At 64.9% G+C, this 17108-nt stretch overlaps 1 protein-coding gene across 5 annotated transcripts; it reads left to right on the top strand.

The window, feature by feature from the left end:
- Positions 1-534: 534 nt before the first annotated feature.
- MAP7D1 (MAP7 domain containing 1) lies at positions 535-15635 on the top strand. 5 transcript variants are annotated; one of them, XM_018922543.3, is made up of 18 exons: positions 535-557; positions 6900-7559; positions 7665-7733; positions 8406-8569; positions 8918-9032; positions 10837-10947; positions 12313-12435; positions 12567-12709; positions 12821-12954; positions 13037-13386; positions 13463-13637; positions 13703-13862; positions 14133-14237; positions 14360-14413; positions 14488-14572; positions 14654-14771; positions 14846-15036; positions 15110-15635. In XM_018922543.3, exons 2-18 carry the CDS (start codon positions 6917-6919, stop codon positions 15118-15120), a joined length of 2751 nt encoding a protein of 916 aa, XP_018778088.2. In that variant the 5' UTR covers positions 535-557; positions 6900-6916; the 3' UTR covers positions 15121-15635. The 5 variants fall into 5 exon arrangements, with proteins under 5 accessions (XP_018778088.2, XP_030087708.1, XP_030087710.1 ...); XM_030231848.2 differs by lacking the exon at positions 535-557 and adding an exon at positions 1002-1083 and having other exon boundaries at positions 14136-14237; XM_030231850.2 differs by lacking the exon at positions 535-557 and adding an exon at positions 1002-1083 and having other exon boundaries at positions 14515-14572.
- Positions 15636-17108: the final 1473 nt, after the last annotated feature.

Here is a 17108-nt window from a genome sequence, read left to right as displayed (position 1 = left end):
ATCCCTGACTCAGGGGAATGCACTTCCAAGGAAAAGGGCTGGGATTTCGGTAAACCTGTTTGCCTGGTAGGTGAGGGAGGATGAGTGGCAGGGGATCTCCTGGCCTGCGGTGACATCATCCCCAAAACAGGCATCTCTGATGGGTGCAGCCCGCAGAAAACTAACTTCGTTCATCCACACACCCAGAGTCGGGCACTCTGCGGGATGCCTGGAGCAGGATGGCCACGTGGTGGACAAGGACATGTCCCTGCCTCCCGGTGCCCCTGCCGCACCTGGAGCCGTGTTTCTTCCACTGCTGGTGCTGCCCACTCGTCCCCTACCCTGGCCGTGCCGTTGCATTCCCGTCCAAGCAGGGCCCAAAGGGGTTTCAGCGCTGAGCGGGGGCCGCTGCTCCTGTCCGGGCAGCGGGAGAGGCCTCTGTTTGCCGGTTACCGGATCAGGGTGGGATGCGGGCGGGGGGAAGCCCCGCCAGCGGAGGCGGCTGCTGGCGGTGACTAAGGCTCACGTGTGACGGGGAGCGGGGGAGCAGCAGCTCCAAGGCCTCTCGAACAGCTGAGGTGGGGCTCGGAAACGGGAAATCGGTGTCTTTTTGGGGTGCCTGAGGCTGGGGCAGCCGGTCCAGGTGGTGCTGGCTGTGCATCGCGGTGCTGCTCGGGGCGGGGCGTGTTTGCTGCGGGACCAGCGCTTCGCGCGTGACCGGAGCATCGTAAAATGTGTGTGCGAGCCCCAAAATCTGGGAGAGCAGGGCTTGGAGGCGGGCGAGTGGCCGAGCAAATCTGGGGGATGCTGAGCGCTGCGGGGACAGGCCCGAGGCAGGAGTGACGGGTGCAGGGTCCCAGCCGCGGCAGCGGGAGGAGCGGCGCCGGCTCGGGGCTGCGGGGCCGTGTCTGGAGCCGGGGCGAGGCGGAGCATCCCCCGGCCGCTCCCCCCGGCCGGGGCCGCGGGGCCGGGGCGGGGAGCGCCGAGCGTCCTCCCCCGCGGGCCGGGGGGAGCGGGGCTGGGCCAGCCCCTGCGCCTGCCGCGCCATGGAGCGGAGCTGCGCCGGGCGGGAGCCGCAGCCCCGGCCCCAGCCCCAGCTCCTCGGTAAGGATCCGCGGCGGCAGCGGCGCCGGTACCGGCTCCGGGGGGTGCCCGGGCCCCCTCCCGCACCGCTGGGAGTCGGGGTGCGGGATGCGGCCCGGGGGTGCGGGGTCTGCCGGGAGGTACGGGATGCGGCCCGCCGTGCCGGCGGAGATGCGGCGGCGGGGTCCGCGGAATGCGGCGGAGCGGAGCGGGGCGGTGGCCCGGGGAGGCGGTGGAGGAGCCGGGGGGGGCGAGGGGGGTGCCGGGGAGGCTTCCCGGGAGGGACAAAGCCCGGGCACGGCCCTTCCATCTTGGGGAGGGCCGGAGCGGCCCCGGCCCCGCCGCCGGGTGGGGGGGAGGGGGGGGTGCGGCGGGACTGTCCTTGGGAAGCCTCGGGGGTGGCGGCGCCGGCGCCGCCCCGGCCCATCCCCGCCGGCCGGTGGGCGATGCTCCCTGTGGGAGGCACCCGCTGCCCCCCGCCCGCCGGGGCCGCCCCCTCCCCGCCGCGTGGACTCGCGGCTGATCCCGGCAGGGCCGGTCCCGCTGCCCCGGGATGAACCGGGGAGGGCGGCGGCGGGGCCGCGCTCGGGGCCGGGGTTGGCGCTGCCTCTCGGGACTGCAGCGCAGCGCTTGCTGTGACTAAGCAGAGCTCCGCGGAGCCGCTTCCCACCGCGGGAGGAAGAGGAGAGGCGGCTCCCCTCCCCCTCGGCCCCAGTGCTCCATCGCCCGGGCCCGCGGACAGGGAGGGATGGCTGCGGCTCCCGGCGTTGCTGAAAACCGGCGGCTCCCGCACCAACGGGCCGCGGGTCCTGCCATCGCTGCCCGAACGACGCGTCCTGCGCCAGACATGTTGTCTGAGTCCCGCTGTCTGCCCTCGCCGCCTTCCCGCCCGCCCTGGCCTGCCCACTCGATGCTGTGGTGGCCCGGGGACCAGGGCTGGCTGTTCCCGGTCACCCTGTGGGTCACTGGCTGCTCTTCTGTGAGCACAGAATGGTGCTGAAGGAGCACAGGCGGTTTTGCACCATGTCCTCCTTCAGAGACCATCCTGACCTGTCCCATGTGGGTGACCTGCCTGACTGGGCAGCCTGGGCTGCTTCCTGTCATTCTGCCTAGAGTGGGTCGGAGCCACCAGCAGGGACGGGATTTCACTCAAGGGGCTGGGACCCATCCTGTGTGGGGCAGCCAGTGGCACTGGAGGCTAGAAACTCCTGAAGGGCAGCCAGGGCAGGGTGTGACCTAAGGAGCTGCCCAGGTGGGCAGAGGGATGCAGTGTACAGAGGGTCGAGGACCAAGGCAGGGAGCAGGCAGAGGTTTGTCCTTATCCAGGTTTCCCCCAGCTTCTCCAGCCCTTCTCCCTTGGCACAGAGGCGAGGGAGGGTGAGCTGGTTGCCCGCCAGTGCCTGTGTTTGGGAGCAGCAGCTCCGGAGTTCTCCCATCGCGGGAGCTGCTGCTGCGAAACCGTCAGAGCAACGTGATGCGATGTGCAGAGTGGTGATGTGACAGTCCCGTGGTGCCATGTCCAAAATAGTTAGCACAGCTCTCGCTCCTTGGAGGGCTCTGAGCAGGGTCGGGCAGCCCCACAGGCAACCTGCTGGGAACAGAGCTGGATCTTGCACGTCCCCAGCCCTGGTAGGTGCCACATCCATGTTGTGAGGCACAGGACCTGTTTTTTGGGGGTACTGACCTGCTCCCCAAGGGGTTGGATGCTGGCAGGCGCAGAGCCCCATGCCCTGCCTTCTAGCCAGGTTTCTGTTTCCCAGCATGATGCTAGCAGACAGGTTTTCGGGAGCGCGCCTGGGCTGGCTGCCCTGGGCACTGGTGGCGCCGCACGGGTCGCCCCAAGGACGAGGGCACCTCCTGTCGCCACTGCCAGCGTGCCAGATGGATGGTGGGCAGGTGTTCCTGCCCCTGCCTTTGGGCTGGTTGGGCTTGTGCTGTGACCACAGCCACAGTTTGCTGTGGGGGTGTTGGGGCAGCAGCAGCTCCAGCTCTTTCCTTCATGTGTGTTTTAAACCCTGGAAACCCCCTGGCTCTGGCCTTGCTCTCACCACGAGATCCCAAGTTCCCCTTGTTGCTCTCCAGCTCGGCTCGTCACTGCTGGCTCATGGGAGCTCAGTGGTCTCTGCCCTGGGCCAGGGACTGGTGCAGTTTCCCCATGGCTGCCCCCATATCCCTATCCCAGAGCCTTGGCAGCACACACACCCTGGGAAGGGAGGCTGGATATGCCTCTTTCTCCTGCCTGGCACCTGGTTGTGCCCTGGCAGGGGCTCTGCTGCCTGTCCCCTCCTGCCCTGCTCCAGCCTGTCCCCCGGAGCAGAGCTCTGGGCAGTGGTGAGGCACGGTGGCTGAAGCCCAGCAGCTGCCAGCTCTGTTTCACGGGCTCCAAGGTGGCGGGGAGAGGAGCCAGCCATGGGTGACAGTGCCCGTGTGCCTGGGGACAGGCTGCAGGTGGCTGTCCCCGTTGAGGACAGGGTGTCATTGCTGATGGCGGCTGCCAGGGTGGCACTGGCCACCCCTAAGGCAGGGGCTGCTGGCATTGCCCATATCTCCCTGCCCAGGCATGTGAGCCAGCACTGAGGGCGTATGTCAGTGCTGTGCCTGCAGGCAGGACATAGTGGGGACGTGTTGGGAATATGCTGTGGACGTTCCAGGGATGTGTCAGGAGCACTTGCTCACTGTCCCTGTCATTCAGGTGTGAGAGTTGCTGCAGTGCAGGGGAATCCCAGGAGCTGGGAGGGACAGGGCAGGGCTCAGACCCAAGGCCCATCTGAGTGTTGAGATGGGGGTGGGATCAGGGGCAGCACTGGGGCTTGGAGCACCCCCAGGGCTTGGAGCATCCCGGTGCATCTGACAGTGCTCTGGTGGCCTCAGGCAGAGTGGACACCAGCACCAACAGAGCCATCCCTGCTCTGTGGCCGCAGCTGCCTTCCTGCCCTGCACCAGGACCTGCTGGCAGGAGAGACCCAGGGGCTCATCCCCATGGGGCTGTTGTCAAGGCAGGGGAGGCAGCTGGGAACAGCTGCACCAGGGAGGGCCTGAGGGTGTATTGCACACACGGATGTCCCCAGAGCTGTGGGGAGCAGCCTTGCAGGGCCAGCAGTGGCTCTTTGGGCCGGACTCAGGGTCTTGTCCTTGGCACAGCAGGGACTGCCTCAATGGCCACGGTGGCTGGGCACTGTGACACCAGCACCTTTGGGTGGCTTTCCACTGCTCAGCAATGACCTCCAGTGCATCACCAGCCCTGCTGATGCCCCCTGCCCCGCTGGGCACTGCACATGGAGCAGCCTGTGGCTGCCCTGGCTGTGCTGCAGAGCGGGAACACAAGGATACAGAGCTGAGGGGAGCTGAGGTGACATCGGGCGGGTGCCCCCCCCCGTCCTTTTGGGCAGTGCCCTGCAGGGACAGTTAACGAGGGCCGCTGGTCCGAGCGGTGCCCGCGGGCCTCAATGTGCTCTCACTTCACAGCACGGGGATCTGCCTGCACCTGGCTGAGCATCCCTGGCCATGTGCCGGCCAAGGAACAGCGCTGCACCGGGCGCTGCCAGGCTGGAGGTGCCGCTGGTGCTCGGTGGCACGGGCACCAGTGCCAAAGGGACCCCTGGGAAGGGCAGGACGGGCCGGGTGATGCGGCGTCGAGGGCAGCACCGCGCCCTGTGCTGGGCACGGCGCCGTCCCGGTGGCAGCAGTGGGGCCGGTGCCATGGGGCTGGGTGCTGCAGGGCAGCCATGTCTGCGTGTCTGGGGAGACAGGAGCTAATCCGTGTGGAATGCCCTGGCCGGGGGAGAAGGGACGTCCGCGCTGCCTGGGCGCAGGCAGCGTTGGGTTTCAGGGCAGCTGCCGTGCTGGAGCAGCGACAGGGACAGATGGCGGCAGGGCTGGCCCTGCCCCACCTTGGGGGGCTTGGCTGGGCCTGGAGGTCTTGGCCGTGCCCACAGCCCTGCCCTGGCCACAGGTGCTGTTGTCTCTCTGGCCAGTGGGGCAGGGCAGATCCTGCCCAGGGCTCTGTGCCTGGCTGTGTGGACAGGGACAGATGGTGGCAGGGCTGGCCCTGCCCCACCTTGGGGGGCTTGGCTGGGCCTGGAGGTCTTGGCCGTGCCCACAGCCCTGCCCTGGCCACAGGTGCTGTTGTCTCTCTGGCCAGTGGGGCAGGGCAGATCCTGCCCAGGGCTCTGTGCCTGGCTGTGTGGAGTGGCAGGAGGCACCCACTGTCCCCTGCCAGTGCTCCCCACATGTCCAGGGCTCTCTGAGGTATTTCCATCTGCTCAGAGGATCAGCCTGGCCTTGATGCTTTCACACCCTGTGGGCAGCACTTGGCTGTGCCACCACAGTGGTCCCAGCGTCACCCCTCCCAGCTGGTACACACGTAGCGACACTGCAGGTGCCATCCAGGGATCTGGCACCTGGGGGCTGCCAAGCCCTGCTGCCTGTGGTTGCCCATCTGAGGCAGCCCTGGGGGGACAGAGCGGGGCACCCCCCAGTCCCAGCCCCTCATCAGACCGATGGCTGCCTCACAGGGTGCAGTGCTGGGGACATGGGATGTGCAGGATCGGGGCCAGGGGATGGGCTGGCTTCCTGCAGTACAAAATACCCGGAAAGTCTGCGGGGGGGGGCCGGGGCTGCCTGTGTCCCCACGGAGTCCAGGGTAAGGGAACCCTAGGCACAGCCCTGGCCTGGGGAGCTGCAGCAGCACCCCCAGCCCCTCTCCAGGGACCAGGGGACCTGGGGTGTGCCCATGCTGTCAGTGCAGGAGGCTGGCAGTGCCCAGTGCCTGTTTGGGTAGCCTGGGCTGACCCTTGCTTGGAGGACTCCAGCATGGGGTGGGTGAGGAGCCATGGGGTGGGTGAGGAGTGGCGCCGGCTGTGTTTGCAGAGCCCACACTTTGCCCCTCACTGAGAGCTGTGGAGAGCTCTGCAAACACGGTTGAGCCAGCGTGTGACATCAGCTGGTGGTGGCTGCTGGTCACTGGGGTTCTGCCATCCCCCCTTGGAGTCAGGGGCTCACTGCAGTGGTGTCCATGGGGCTGGAACTGTGTGTCCTGGCATGGGTCTGGTGTCATTCTGGCCAGGAGTGACAATGCTGCCGCTGCATAGGGGTTGGAGTTGGGATCCTGGCAAGTACTGAAGGGTTTATTTGCAGAGGGCCGATAATGGGGGCCGGGGGAGTCACCACCACTGTTGTCACCGTGGACACTTCCGACACCACTTCTACAGAGAGCCTGTGCCATGGCATTGCCAGGCGCTGGCAGCATGCTGGGCTGTGCTCAGCGCTCTCTCAGGGTGCCCAGGGGTCATCCAGAACGGGGGAGATCCCCGGGGCTGCCCCACGGCCGGCCCCACGCGGGGAGGGGGCTCTTTCTGGCAGCCTGGTCTGCATTCCTGGGCCATGAGTTCATGGCTGTGGGTCCATGGGGGCCACAGGCTGTCATGGTGACGTCAGGCCACAGCCCGCGCCCATCCTGCCTCCGGCTGTGCCGCGGAAGTGCTCGACATCCTCGTCCCCCTGGGGGAAGGGCAGGGGAATGTGTGGGTCCCTGGGCCCATGGAGGGTCTCTGGCCCCGTGTCCCCCCATGGCAGGGCCAGGCGGCAGCTGCCAGGGGATGAAGGGCAGCTTTGTGGTGGCAGTGCCTGGCGGAGCACGGCTGTCCCTCTGTGCATTGTGCGCCCAGCGCCTGGCACCTGCTGTGGGTCCCCCCAGGATTGGGGCAGCAGCAGCAGCAGGGCTGAGGTGGGGTCCCACTGCCCTCCTTGGGGTCCTGAGGGCTGTGTTTGGGGAGGATGGGTCTTCCACAGGCTTCCCCAACTGAGTGACCCTGTGTTCTGCTCTGTCCCTCTTGCAGGGAAGACACCATCCCCGATGGGAGACAGTGTCCCCCTGCCCTCTGTGCCACCCCCTAAGCCTGGGGGTGCCCTGCAGGGAGAGCACAGCTTCCCTCAGCATGACCGACCCGGCCCTCCAGATGTCATCCCCTCAGAAAAGACCGCCCCACCCGTCCCTGCAGCCATCACCCCCTCTAAGAAGATCGTCTCGCCTGTCCCTGCAGCTGTGCCCCCCTCCCAGCAGCCCGTGTGCCCCCCGGCCGTGATGCCCCCCTCTGAGAGCAGCCCCCTGCAGTGTGACCGACCCGGCCCTTCAACCGTGGCACTGCCAGGACAGCCCGTGTCCCCCAGCCCTACCACTGTGGTCCCCTCAGCACAGAGTGTTCCCCCCCGGGGTGACCAGTCCCCCCCAGGACCCCCCAAGCCGCCTGGGATGGAGCACCCCAAAGAAGAGGCGTTGTCCCACCCCACTGGCCAGCCTGTCCCCATCCACGCTGCCGCCCCTTGCTCCGCCGAGACGCTGCCCCACGGAAGCCAGCCCCCAGCCCCAGCTGCCACCGAGGGGACTCCTCCTGATGCCAAGAGCTCCCTGGGTGCCACAGCTGGGCCCTCGAAGGACGTGAGCCCCCGGAGCAGCCGCCCCTCACCATCTCCTGCTGCCAGCCCCCGGCCCAAGCAAGGTAGGTGCCAAGAGGTTGTGGTGCTCCAGTAATGCTGCACCCCATGGGCACCAAGCGATGCCTAGTGGGGCTGGGCACTACCCTAACAGTGTTTTCCCTCTGCAGATGCCCAGAAAGCCCAGGCAAGGCACAAGCAGGCGAAGGAGCGGCGTGAGGAACGGGCCAAGTACCTGGGTATGGGGCTGGGAGAGAAAGTGGATGGGGGGAGGCAGGGGCTAAGGAGCTTTGCCGGGTCATGGGCAATCCCATTAGCTGTGGTGAGCTGAGCCTGGGTGCAAACTGTAGTGCTGGTAGCCCTGCCCACCAGGCACACCACTGATTCCCCGACACACTGCTGACCCCTGGGCATGCCGCTGACCCCCCAGCACATCACTGACCCCTAGGCACACTGCTGACTCCCAGGCACACTGATGACCCCCAGGCATGCTGCTGACCCCCCAGCACACACTGTTGCTCCCTGCTTTGGATACTCCCCGAGTCTGTGCAGGTGCCACCAGCCGTGGTCCCTGGCTCTGCCGTGTGCAGGCAGCCCCAGGCAGCCCCAGAGTGGCTCGGGGCAGCGGGCGAGCAGGGCCCCTGCGCTGAGCATGGGGCCTCCTTGTCCCCACGCTCTTTCCACCCTCATTCCCCCATTGTTCACCGCGCGGCTCGGCGGGCTCCCGGTCTTCCTTTTGTCCTGGCCCAAACCCCTCCCTCGCTGGCCGGCCCTGATGCTGCCTGCCCTGCCTGCCCCGTGTGCCCCGGCCGCAGCTGGCCCATGGCCCCACGCCACTGGCATGGGCATGCGGTCCCAGCACGGGGCTGCCCAGAGCTGTGCCTCCGGTGCCACCCTGCTGCCCCCCACAGCTGCCAAGCGGGTGCTGTGGCTGGAGAAGGAGGAGAAGGCCCGGCTTCTGCGGGAGAAGCAGCTGGAGGAGCGGCGCAAGCGGCTGGAAGAGCAGCGGCTGCGGGCGGAGAAGCGCCGGGCGGTCCTGGAGGAGCGGCAGAGGCAGAAGCTGGAGAAAAATAAGGTGGGGATGGGGATGGGTATCATGGGTGCAGTGGGCAGGGGGCTGGGGTGGCACGTGGAATGCAATCCCTGAGGAGTTCTCATGGCTCCAGCAGCCCTTCAGGAGATGCTTCATCAACCCTTTGGGAGCTGCCCACTGTATCCATCCTCTGCTGCCCCTCTTTCCTGGTGCAGAGCCTGCACTGTGCCCAGCTTCTCAGCACGTGTGCCCTGGCCAGGGCAGGCATCACTGTCCTGTCTCCCTCCAAGCACCCCCATCACTGCCATGGCCTCATGCTGGGAGGCTCTGGCTGGCCCCAGCGCCGCTCCCTCAGCTGCTGGGCTCAGCCTGTCCCTCTCCCTCGGGCAGGAGCGCTATGAGGCAGCAATCCAGCGGTCGGTCAAGAAGACGTGGGCAGAGATCCGGCAGCAGCGGTGGTCCTGGGCTGGGGCCCTGCACCACGGCTCCTCTGCACACAAGGATGGTAAGTGCTGGGCTGGGCACAGGCACCTGGGGACCCTGTGGCTCTGACAGTGGTGGGAGCAGCTGGGCATCTCACTGCCAGCCCTCAAACACTGCTCGGTCCCACTTGGTGGGACATGCTGCCATCACTCTGGGCTGTGCTGGGGACTGATGGGGTTCTGTGGCTGTTCCCTGCTCCTGTGGGGCTGGGTGTAAGCTGGAGGCTGTGTGTCACAGTCTCTGTTCCACTCAGAGACCTGCCTGGGGGCAGCCCTGGCTGCCTCAGCATGCCATGGCCACGCTGCCAGGTGTCCAGCAGCTGTGAAGAGCCCCTGGCCCCAGGAGCTGTGGGGCTGCACGAGGCCTCTGCAGGCTCTGGTTGGGGTCTGTGCTGTGGCATGTCCTCTTGTTCCCCAGCTGGGTGGGGGCAGTGCTTGGCCCCTCCAGGTCCAGTATGGAGGTGACCATGGCTGTATGTGTGGCTGCAGAAGCTGGTCCTGCACCGTGGGGGCTTCTTGGGGACACCCTGCACGATCCAGCACTTGGACAAGTGGAGGTCTCCACTGTCCCCTGGCTGCTGTGCTGTGCTGTGCTGGCAGGTGCCAGCACTGGCTGGCATGGATGGTGACATAGAGGAGAGTGCTGTGTCCCTAGGAACTGTCTGGCCTTCATGTGCCATGGGGCAGCTGTGGTGACCCTGGCTGTACCTGGCCAGGCTGTGTACAGGTTCTTGGCTGTACCTGGCCAGGCTGTCTCCAGGTGTTGTGTTCCTGGCTGTACCTGGCCAGGATGTGTACAGGTGTTGTGTTCCTGGCTGTACCTGGCCAGGCTGTGTACAGGTGTTGTGTGCCAGGTTGTGTGTACTGGCACCGTGTGCCAAGTGGCGTGTGTGCTCAGGTGTTGCGTGCCCGGCTGTACCTGGCTGGGCTGTGTGTCCAGGCTCCAATGGGTACACCTGTCTCAGTGCCATGTGTGCCACTGTGGCTCGTGGCCCACTCCAGGTGTCTGTGGTCCAGTACCTGGCAGGGTCTGGCAAGGCGACACCTTCCCCTGCCACTTCCCATCGGGATGTGCTGCTGGAGCTGCTGCCAGCTGTCACTCACCAATCTCCTGCCTCCACCAGCCCTGAGCTTCCCTGGCTGTTTGTCCAGAGGAGCCAGGCGGGGTGGGGAGATCCCAGCTACCTGTGGAGGTGCTGCCAGCCACCAGCACTGTGCTGGCAGTGCCATAGTGACCCAGCACCGGTGTGATGTTGTCTGATGTCTGTCTGGACCTGCTGCCCTCACCCTGCTCCCCCAGGGTGGAAGCTCGCCTGGTGCTGCCGAGGTCCCCGGCCACCTGCTCCTGATTCCCAGGACTGTGTTTTGGAATATTGTTGTAGCGGGGCCTGGGAGCCACCCTGGCTCTCTGAGGATGAGATCCCTGCTTGATCCCAGCATGACCTGCAGGGTTCAGACACTGCCATACTGAATGCCAGTGCTGTGTGTCATGTCCCCAGACACCAGTATCTCCACTGGCCCCACTCTGTGCCATGTCACTGGATTCCAGCATCTCCTGTCCCACTCTGTGCCGTGTCCCCAGACTCCAGCATCTCCTGTCACGTTCTGTGATGTGTCCCTGGATTCCAGCATCTCCTGCCCCACTCTGTACCATGTTCCTGGATTCCAGCATCCTACTCCATTCTGTGCTGTGTCCCTGGACTCCAGCATCTCCCCTGGTCATTCCACTTCTGCCCCAGTGCCCTGGCACGGCCGTGCATGCTGCATGATGGGGGCCTGGCCCCGGCCCCGGGACCTTAATGCCCTTGTGTCTTTTCCCTCCTCCAGGTGCGAGCCGGTGCTCGGTGTCCGCTGTAAACCTCCCCAAACACGTCGACTCTATAATCAACAAGCGGCTCTCCAAATCCTCTGCCACCCTCTGGAACTCTCCCAGTAGAAGTAAGAGCCCTTTGCGTTTGCCCCAGTGCAGGGGGCATAGCCAGGCCCCCGATGCCAGGGTTCCCCACCCCCAGGTGCCCGCGGAGAGAGGAGAAGCCGTTTGCTGTTTGGGGGAGGAGGCTGGAACCAGCCGGTGGCTCCTTGAGGCTGTGTGGGCTGGGAGGAGAAGGAAGAGGAGGAGGAGCAATGGCTGTGTGGTGGCAGCCCTATGAGGCGCCAGGACAGGGATGGGAGCTTGGCTCCCTTCCCCAGGGCAGCTCTGGTGGGTGCTGATGCAGCCACAGAGGGGCTGCCTGTCACCTGCCCTCCTGGGCTGGGCATGGTTACAGTGCCCCCACTGGCTCCTGGGGCTGGGTGCCACAGAGCTCTGTGGCCGTGGTGCTGCAAGGTCATCCTGGCCCTGGGAGCGCTGCCCAGGGCTGCAGCCATGCCAGAGGGATGTGTCCAACAGAGGGATGTGTCCAGTGCCGGGGCTGCTGTTGTGTTTCAGGGTTGCCTGGCGATGGGCGCCTTCCCGGACGGGTATAAATAGCCACAGCAGCTGACGCCGGTGACTGTGGTGACGCAGGCAGCTCCCACCACCCTGTGCTGGGGCTCAGCCCAGGGACAGGCACCTGGGGGCTGTCAGCACTGCCCGGGTGGGAGCAGCATCTCCCTGGGCCCGTGCCAGACCTGCCACCCTGTCCTCTTGCAGCATCCATGGCTCTGTGCTCTCCCCTCCCAGCAGCCGGTGCTGCCCTTGGCCAGACGCCCAGTGGAGAGGGGCAGAGGGGCCCTGTCTCCATGGGTGGTTCCCATGCGCCGCAGGGTGTTTGGTGACATGTGCTGCAGGGCAGCCAGTGGCAGCTTGGTGCCCAGCTGAGCCAGCTGTGTGGCCAGCCATCGCCGTCCATGGGTGCTGTAATCCTGGCCTGGTGATTTAGCACAGCTCCCGTGGGATGAGAGCACACTGTGGCACGTGCCAGGGCCTTGGTCACACAGGGCAGGGGCACAGAAGGGTGCCATTGCTGGGCACAAGGAGAGGGCAGAGTGGGGGGGGGCTGCTGTCACCAGGGTGGCACCTGGCGCCACTGGTACACGGTGACTGCAGTGTCCACAGGACACAAGGGCACCGTTGTTGTCATGTCACAGCGCCGTCCACAGGCACCCAGCCACCCACCCACGGGCATGGCCCTTCATCCTGCTCAGCTGTGTGGGGCCGTGGGGACCCCTCCCCAGCAAGGCCAAGCTCTGGGCACTCCTGGAACTGTGCATGCGCCGTGGTATTGCTGCAGACACACCGCTGCTCCCTCCCAGCAGCGGCTGTGAGGGCAGGACTGGAGTCTGGAGGTTTGTGGTGCACTGATGGCCCCCCTCCCTCCCCAGACCGGAGCTTGCAGCTGAGCCCATGGGAGAGCAGCATCGTGGACCGGCTGATGACGCCCACCCTGTCCTTCCTCGCACGCAGCCGGAGTGCCGTGACGCTGGCTGGGAATGGCAAGGAGCAGGGTGAGCCCCCAGGGGTCAGGGACACGCGGGTCCTGGCACAGGCAGGGGGAATGAGGATGAGGGAGCCAGGAGTCAGTGGGCAGCTGGCATTGGTGCTGGCTCCATCCTGACCCTGGTCACTCCTCCCCCAGTGCCCGTGTGCCCCCGCTCAGCCTCCGCCAGCCCCCTCAGCCCCTGCCACAACCACCGCCTGCCGCACCGCTGCTGGGAGCGCCGGAAGGCGGCTGCCGCCAGCCCTGATGTGACGCCGCGCCGCAGGACCGAGCCCTCGCCTGTGAGTGCCACCTCCCAGGGGTGCCAGGGCAGCTGTGGGGCATGGCGTGGCTTCCAGCCAAGCCCAGCACCCAGTGCTGACACCATCTCTGTCTGTCCTTGGCTGGAGCAGAAGAAGAAGGAGAAGAAGGAGAAGGATTGGGAGAATGCCAAGGAGCGCAGCGCCCTGTCCCGTGAGCGCAGCCTCAGGAAGCGGCAGTCACTGCCGGCAGCACAGCCCCGGCTCCTGCCTGCGGCTGACAGCAGGTCAGGACCCCCCACCCACCCTGAGGCTTCCACCCATGGGCTGCACCAGCCCCACTAACACTGTCTCTTGCTCTGTTTGCAGCCCTGGCCCCAAGAACCGTCCCTCATCCCCTGCCGCCCCCAAGAACCGTCCTTCATCCCCTGCCACGCCCAAGAACCGTCCCTCATCCCCTGCCACTCCCAAGAACCGTCCCTCGTCCCCTGCCACCCCCAAGGCTCGCCCGGCATCCCCCAGCCTGGCCCTCAGCTCTCCCCACAAGCCGCCCCTGCCTCGAAGCGCCCATTCCTCCCCCAAGGTGGGGGCCAGGGCTCGGGAGGACCGGGGAGAGCAGGAGGGCCAGGTGAAGGCACGGGAGAGAAAGGAGGAGGAGCGGGGTCCGGCACCCCCAGCCCTTCCCGAGCCCCCCAAGGTGCCCACAGAGCCGACAGCAGGTGGGTACAGTGTCACTGGGGAAGCTGCAGGGCTGGGAGAAGCCAGAGCAGCCCTGACGCTGCCTGCCTCCCCCAGGCCTGCCAGTCCCTGCAGCCCCTGGCCCTGTGCCGGCCAGCCCCCCAGCCAGACCCCCTGCTGGCACCACGGACCGGGAGGAGGCTGCCCGGCTGTTGGCCGAGAAGCGCCGCCAGGCCCGGGAGCAGCGGGAGCGGGAGGAGCGGGAGCGCCGGGAGCAGGAGGAGCAGGAGAGGTGGGTGTTGTCACCTTGGCCCCCAGCCCCAGGCTCCTGCCGTGCTAAGGGCCCCCTCCCCACAGGCGGGTGCAGGAGGAGCGGGCGCAGCGGGTGGCAGAGGAACAGAGCCGGAGGGAGGCCCTGGCACGGCAGCGGGAGGAGGAGCGGCGGCTGCAGGAGGAACGAGAGGCCCAGGAGAGAGCCCGGGCTGAGCGAGAGGAGGTGGAGCGGCTGCAGAGACAGGTGGGGATGACAGAGTGTGGGGGAAAGGGGCTGCAGGAGGTGGGGGACAAAGGCAGGGATGGAGGAGGAAGGCGGGGATGGTCTCCTGTGATTCACTCTCCATGGGGGTGAAGGGGTGAGAACCAGCCCAGCCCTTCAAGGCCCAGGGTGGCAGGAGGGAACATGGCGCAGGGCTGTGCTGAGCTGTCCAGGCAGCACATCCCCACAGTCCCTGCCCCATCCCTTTCCCCCCTGTCACATCTCATCCCTTCCTACCCTGCTGTGGCAAAGAAGGAAGAGGCCGAGGCGCAGGCGCGCGAAGAGGCTGAGCGGCAGCGCCAGGAGAGGGAGAAGCACTTCCAGCGTGAGGAGCAGGAGCGGCTGGAGAGGAAGAAGGTGAGGCTGGGGGGCATCTCCAGGCATGGGGCACGGCAGGTTTTTCCCTGGAAAGGATCCTGCCTGGCGCCCAGGCAGGTCTGGGTGGTCAGGGCCGTGTGTGAATCCCTGTGTGACTGCAGCGCCTGGAGGAGATCATGAAGAGGACGCGCAAGTCGGCTGCAGCAGACACCAAGGTGGGAGCCTGTCCTCTGTCCTGGGGCACTGGGGACTTGGGCACTTGACAGAGCCCTCCTGCTCCTGCCTGCAGCCCCTCACAGCTCTCCTGTCCCTGCAGAAGAAGGACGACAAGAAGGTGGTGAACGGGAAAGCAGCCGAGCAGGAAGATATCCCAGGTGTGTGGGCATCCCGGGCTGCTTCCCCGAGCCATGGTCTGGCCCGGGCCGTGGCTGAGCCAGGTTCTGCCATGTCCTCAGGCCGCGAGAAGCACCTGGGGCAAATCCCCAAGGCAGAGGAGCTCCCAGAGACGGAGACCCCAAGCGCAGGGACGCCGGGGGGAACGAAGGGCTTGGTGGGCGAGGGGCTGCAGCCAAGGTGAGCGCGGGGACACCGGGGGGGAGCCGGGGGGCGGCAGGGCCGGGGCTGAGCCCAGCCCTCCCATCCCGCAGCTCCAAGGAGGCGGCAGCCCTGGTGAACGGCGTGCAGCCCGGCAAGCACGAGAACGGCTTCTCGGGCATCGAGGGCTCCAAGGAGCTGCGGGATCTCTCCCACCACGGTGGCAGCCCCGGCAGCATCATCCCCTTCAGCGACAAGGAGCCCTTCCTCAAGCAGGCCGTGGTGAAGCCCCCGCAGGTGACAGGTGAGCAGCGGGAGGGGTGTGGGGGGATGCTGCTGTGAGCACCCCAGGCTCACACCGCTTTCCCCTCCCACAGAGGTGCTGTGAGGGCCTGGCTGATGTCCCCAGGGGCCACTGCCCGTGCCCTGACCCCGGCGGCCCACGCAGACCCGTAGCTGTCGTCAGAACACGACCCTCACTGCTCCTCCCGGGCGCCCAGGGGCTGCAGGGCCCCGGTGAGAATGCCTGACTCCTCTCTTTGTTCTCGTTTTTATTTTGTTTTGTTGTTTTTTTTATTTTATTTTAAATATGCACCTTATCAGACTGACAGCCCACCCTCGCAGCCCGCCGGAGCCGCCCCAGACGTGTGGTGTAATGATGTAGTTATTTAACTCGCTGGGTACAACGTCTGTGAATACTGTAAATAGAGCCAGCCGGGCGTGGGGATGCTCTGGGGGGGCTCGGGGAGGGGAAGCCATGTCACAGCTCCCAGCCCCCACGTTCCCCCGCATGTCCGTGTGTCCAGTGTCCCCGGGCCCGGCCGGCACCACGCTGCTCTGTGCCCTTGTGACAGTGTTATGCATCCAGACAACCTTTGACAACAATTAAAAGTGGACAATGCCCTCGGAGTGCTTCTCTGTGTCCGGGGAGGGGACTGGGCAGGACTGGGCTGGGCTGGGCAGGGCGCTCTCCCGGCCCCCACAGCAGCAGGGTACGTTCGCCCCCGTGCCCGGGCTCGCCCTCGGATCTCCCAGCGGTGCCCGCTCCATCGCTTCCCCCCCGGCGATGGGGGGAAAACCTCATCCCGGCGGCCCTACCCGCAAGCAGGGCCATGTCCCATGGCCACCCCTTCCCTCCCAGGCCCTCAGGAGCCGCACGTGGGACAAACCGGGAGGGTTACAATAGGGCTGGACGGGAGAAGGCCCGCAACCCCCTTCAGCGAGGGCCGCGCCGCGCCCAGGCCGCCCGCAGGGCGGTGGAGGCCGCGCCCCGCCCCCGCCGCCATTTCCCGCCCACATGGCAGCGCACATTCATACAGGAAGGAATAGTGCAAAGAGCAGGGAACCAGTGTCTTTTCAGTGATGCTCTGTGAGAAGACAAGAGGCAGTGGGCACACACTGAAATACAGGAAATTGCCTCTGAACATCACAAAATTATTTTCTACTGTGACGGTGACTGAACCATGGCACAGAGTGCCCAGAAAGATGGTGGAGTCTGGATCATTGAAGACATTAAAAGTAGGCCCATATATAATCCTGGGCAACAGGCTCTAGGTATCCTGGTTGAAGCAGGGGGATTGGACCTGGCGAGCCCCACAGACCCCTTGCACCCTCATTCATTCTGTGCTAGTGAATTCTCTTAGAGATGCATTTCAAGGACTGGCATGACAAAGCTCTGTGCAGAGCCAGATCCAAATGGACATGGGATTTAAGTTCCTAAAGTAGTGTTCAAGAAGAATGTAAAACTCCAGGATAACTGTCTCCTCCATAACTGAATCCCTTTCATGGGAAAATTCCCCAGCTAGAGAAAGATCTTCTGAGATGTATGCTTAAGACTGACACTGGCTGAGCAAATTTCTCCCTGTGTGTGTCTAAGACCAGTGAGGATCTTGACTGAAAATGTTGTCAACATAGTCACAGAAGGCATATTGTTAAGAAATGACAACTATCATCAGAATGGCAAATATTGGTCCAAAAAATATATTACTGTATGGGAATGATCTCCTTGGGTTCAAAATAAAAATAAAGACTTGGTCTTTATTTAGCTATTTCATTGCAATATCCATAAGGGAAGAAAAAGACCTATGTCCTTAACTCTCTCAACTCTAACAAAGATTTAAAAAATTCCTTGTGCAAAACGTATATTAATTATCAGACTATGAAACAATTTTAGTTGGGGAAAAAAGTTCTAAAATTGTGTAGATAGTTGCAAAGAAGCCAAGAAAATAGGAAAGAAACAAAAACAGAGAAAGAGAGTCAGGTGGAGTCTGCTAGCTAGTTCTAGAAGTAGTCTGCTAGAAAAAGGAAACCCCAGTTGAACTTCAAATGTATTCATGCCCTTGATTCAGTAACTGGTCAATGTAAAAACCAATCCTT

The sequence above is a fragment of the Serinus canaria genome, chromosome 23, assembly GCF_022539315.1.
Source record: "Serinus canaria isolate serCan28SL12 chromosome 23, serCan2020, whole genome shotgun sequence".
Classification (NCBI taxonomy): Eukaryota; Metazoa; Chordata; class Aves; order Passeriformes; family Fringillidae; genus Serinus; species Serinus canaria.
The sequence above is the reverse complement of the archived record's forward strand: the minus strand, read 5'-3'. Positions and strand labels throughout refer to the sequence as shown.

What these genes read in the sequence shown, in the direction of transcription:
- MAP7D1 (XM_030231847.2), top strand. Translation starts at nt 1,026, where the DNA reads ATGGAGCGGAGCTGCGCCGGGCGGGAGCCGCAGCCCCGGCCCCAGCCC. An exon ending in GGAACGGGCCAAGTACCTGG is followed by an intron (nt 7,734 to 8,405) that starts GTATGGGGCTGG and finishes TGCCCCCCACAG; the next exon opens with CTGCCAAGCGGGTGCTGTGG. An exon ending in CTCCTCTGCACACAAGGATG is followed by an intron (nt 9,033 to 10,836) that starts GTAAGTGCTGGG and finishes TCCCTCCTCCAG; the next exon opens with GTGCGAGCCGGTGCTCGGTG.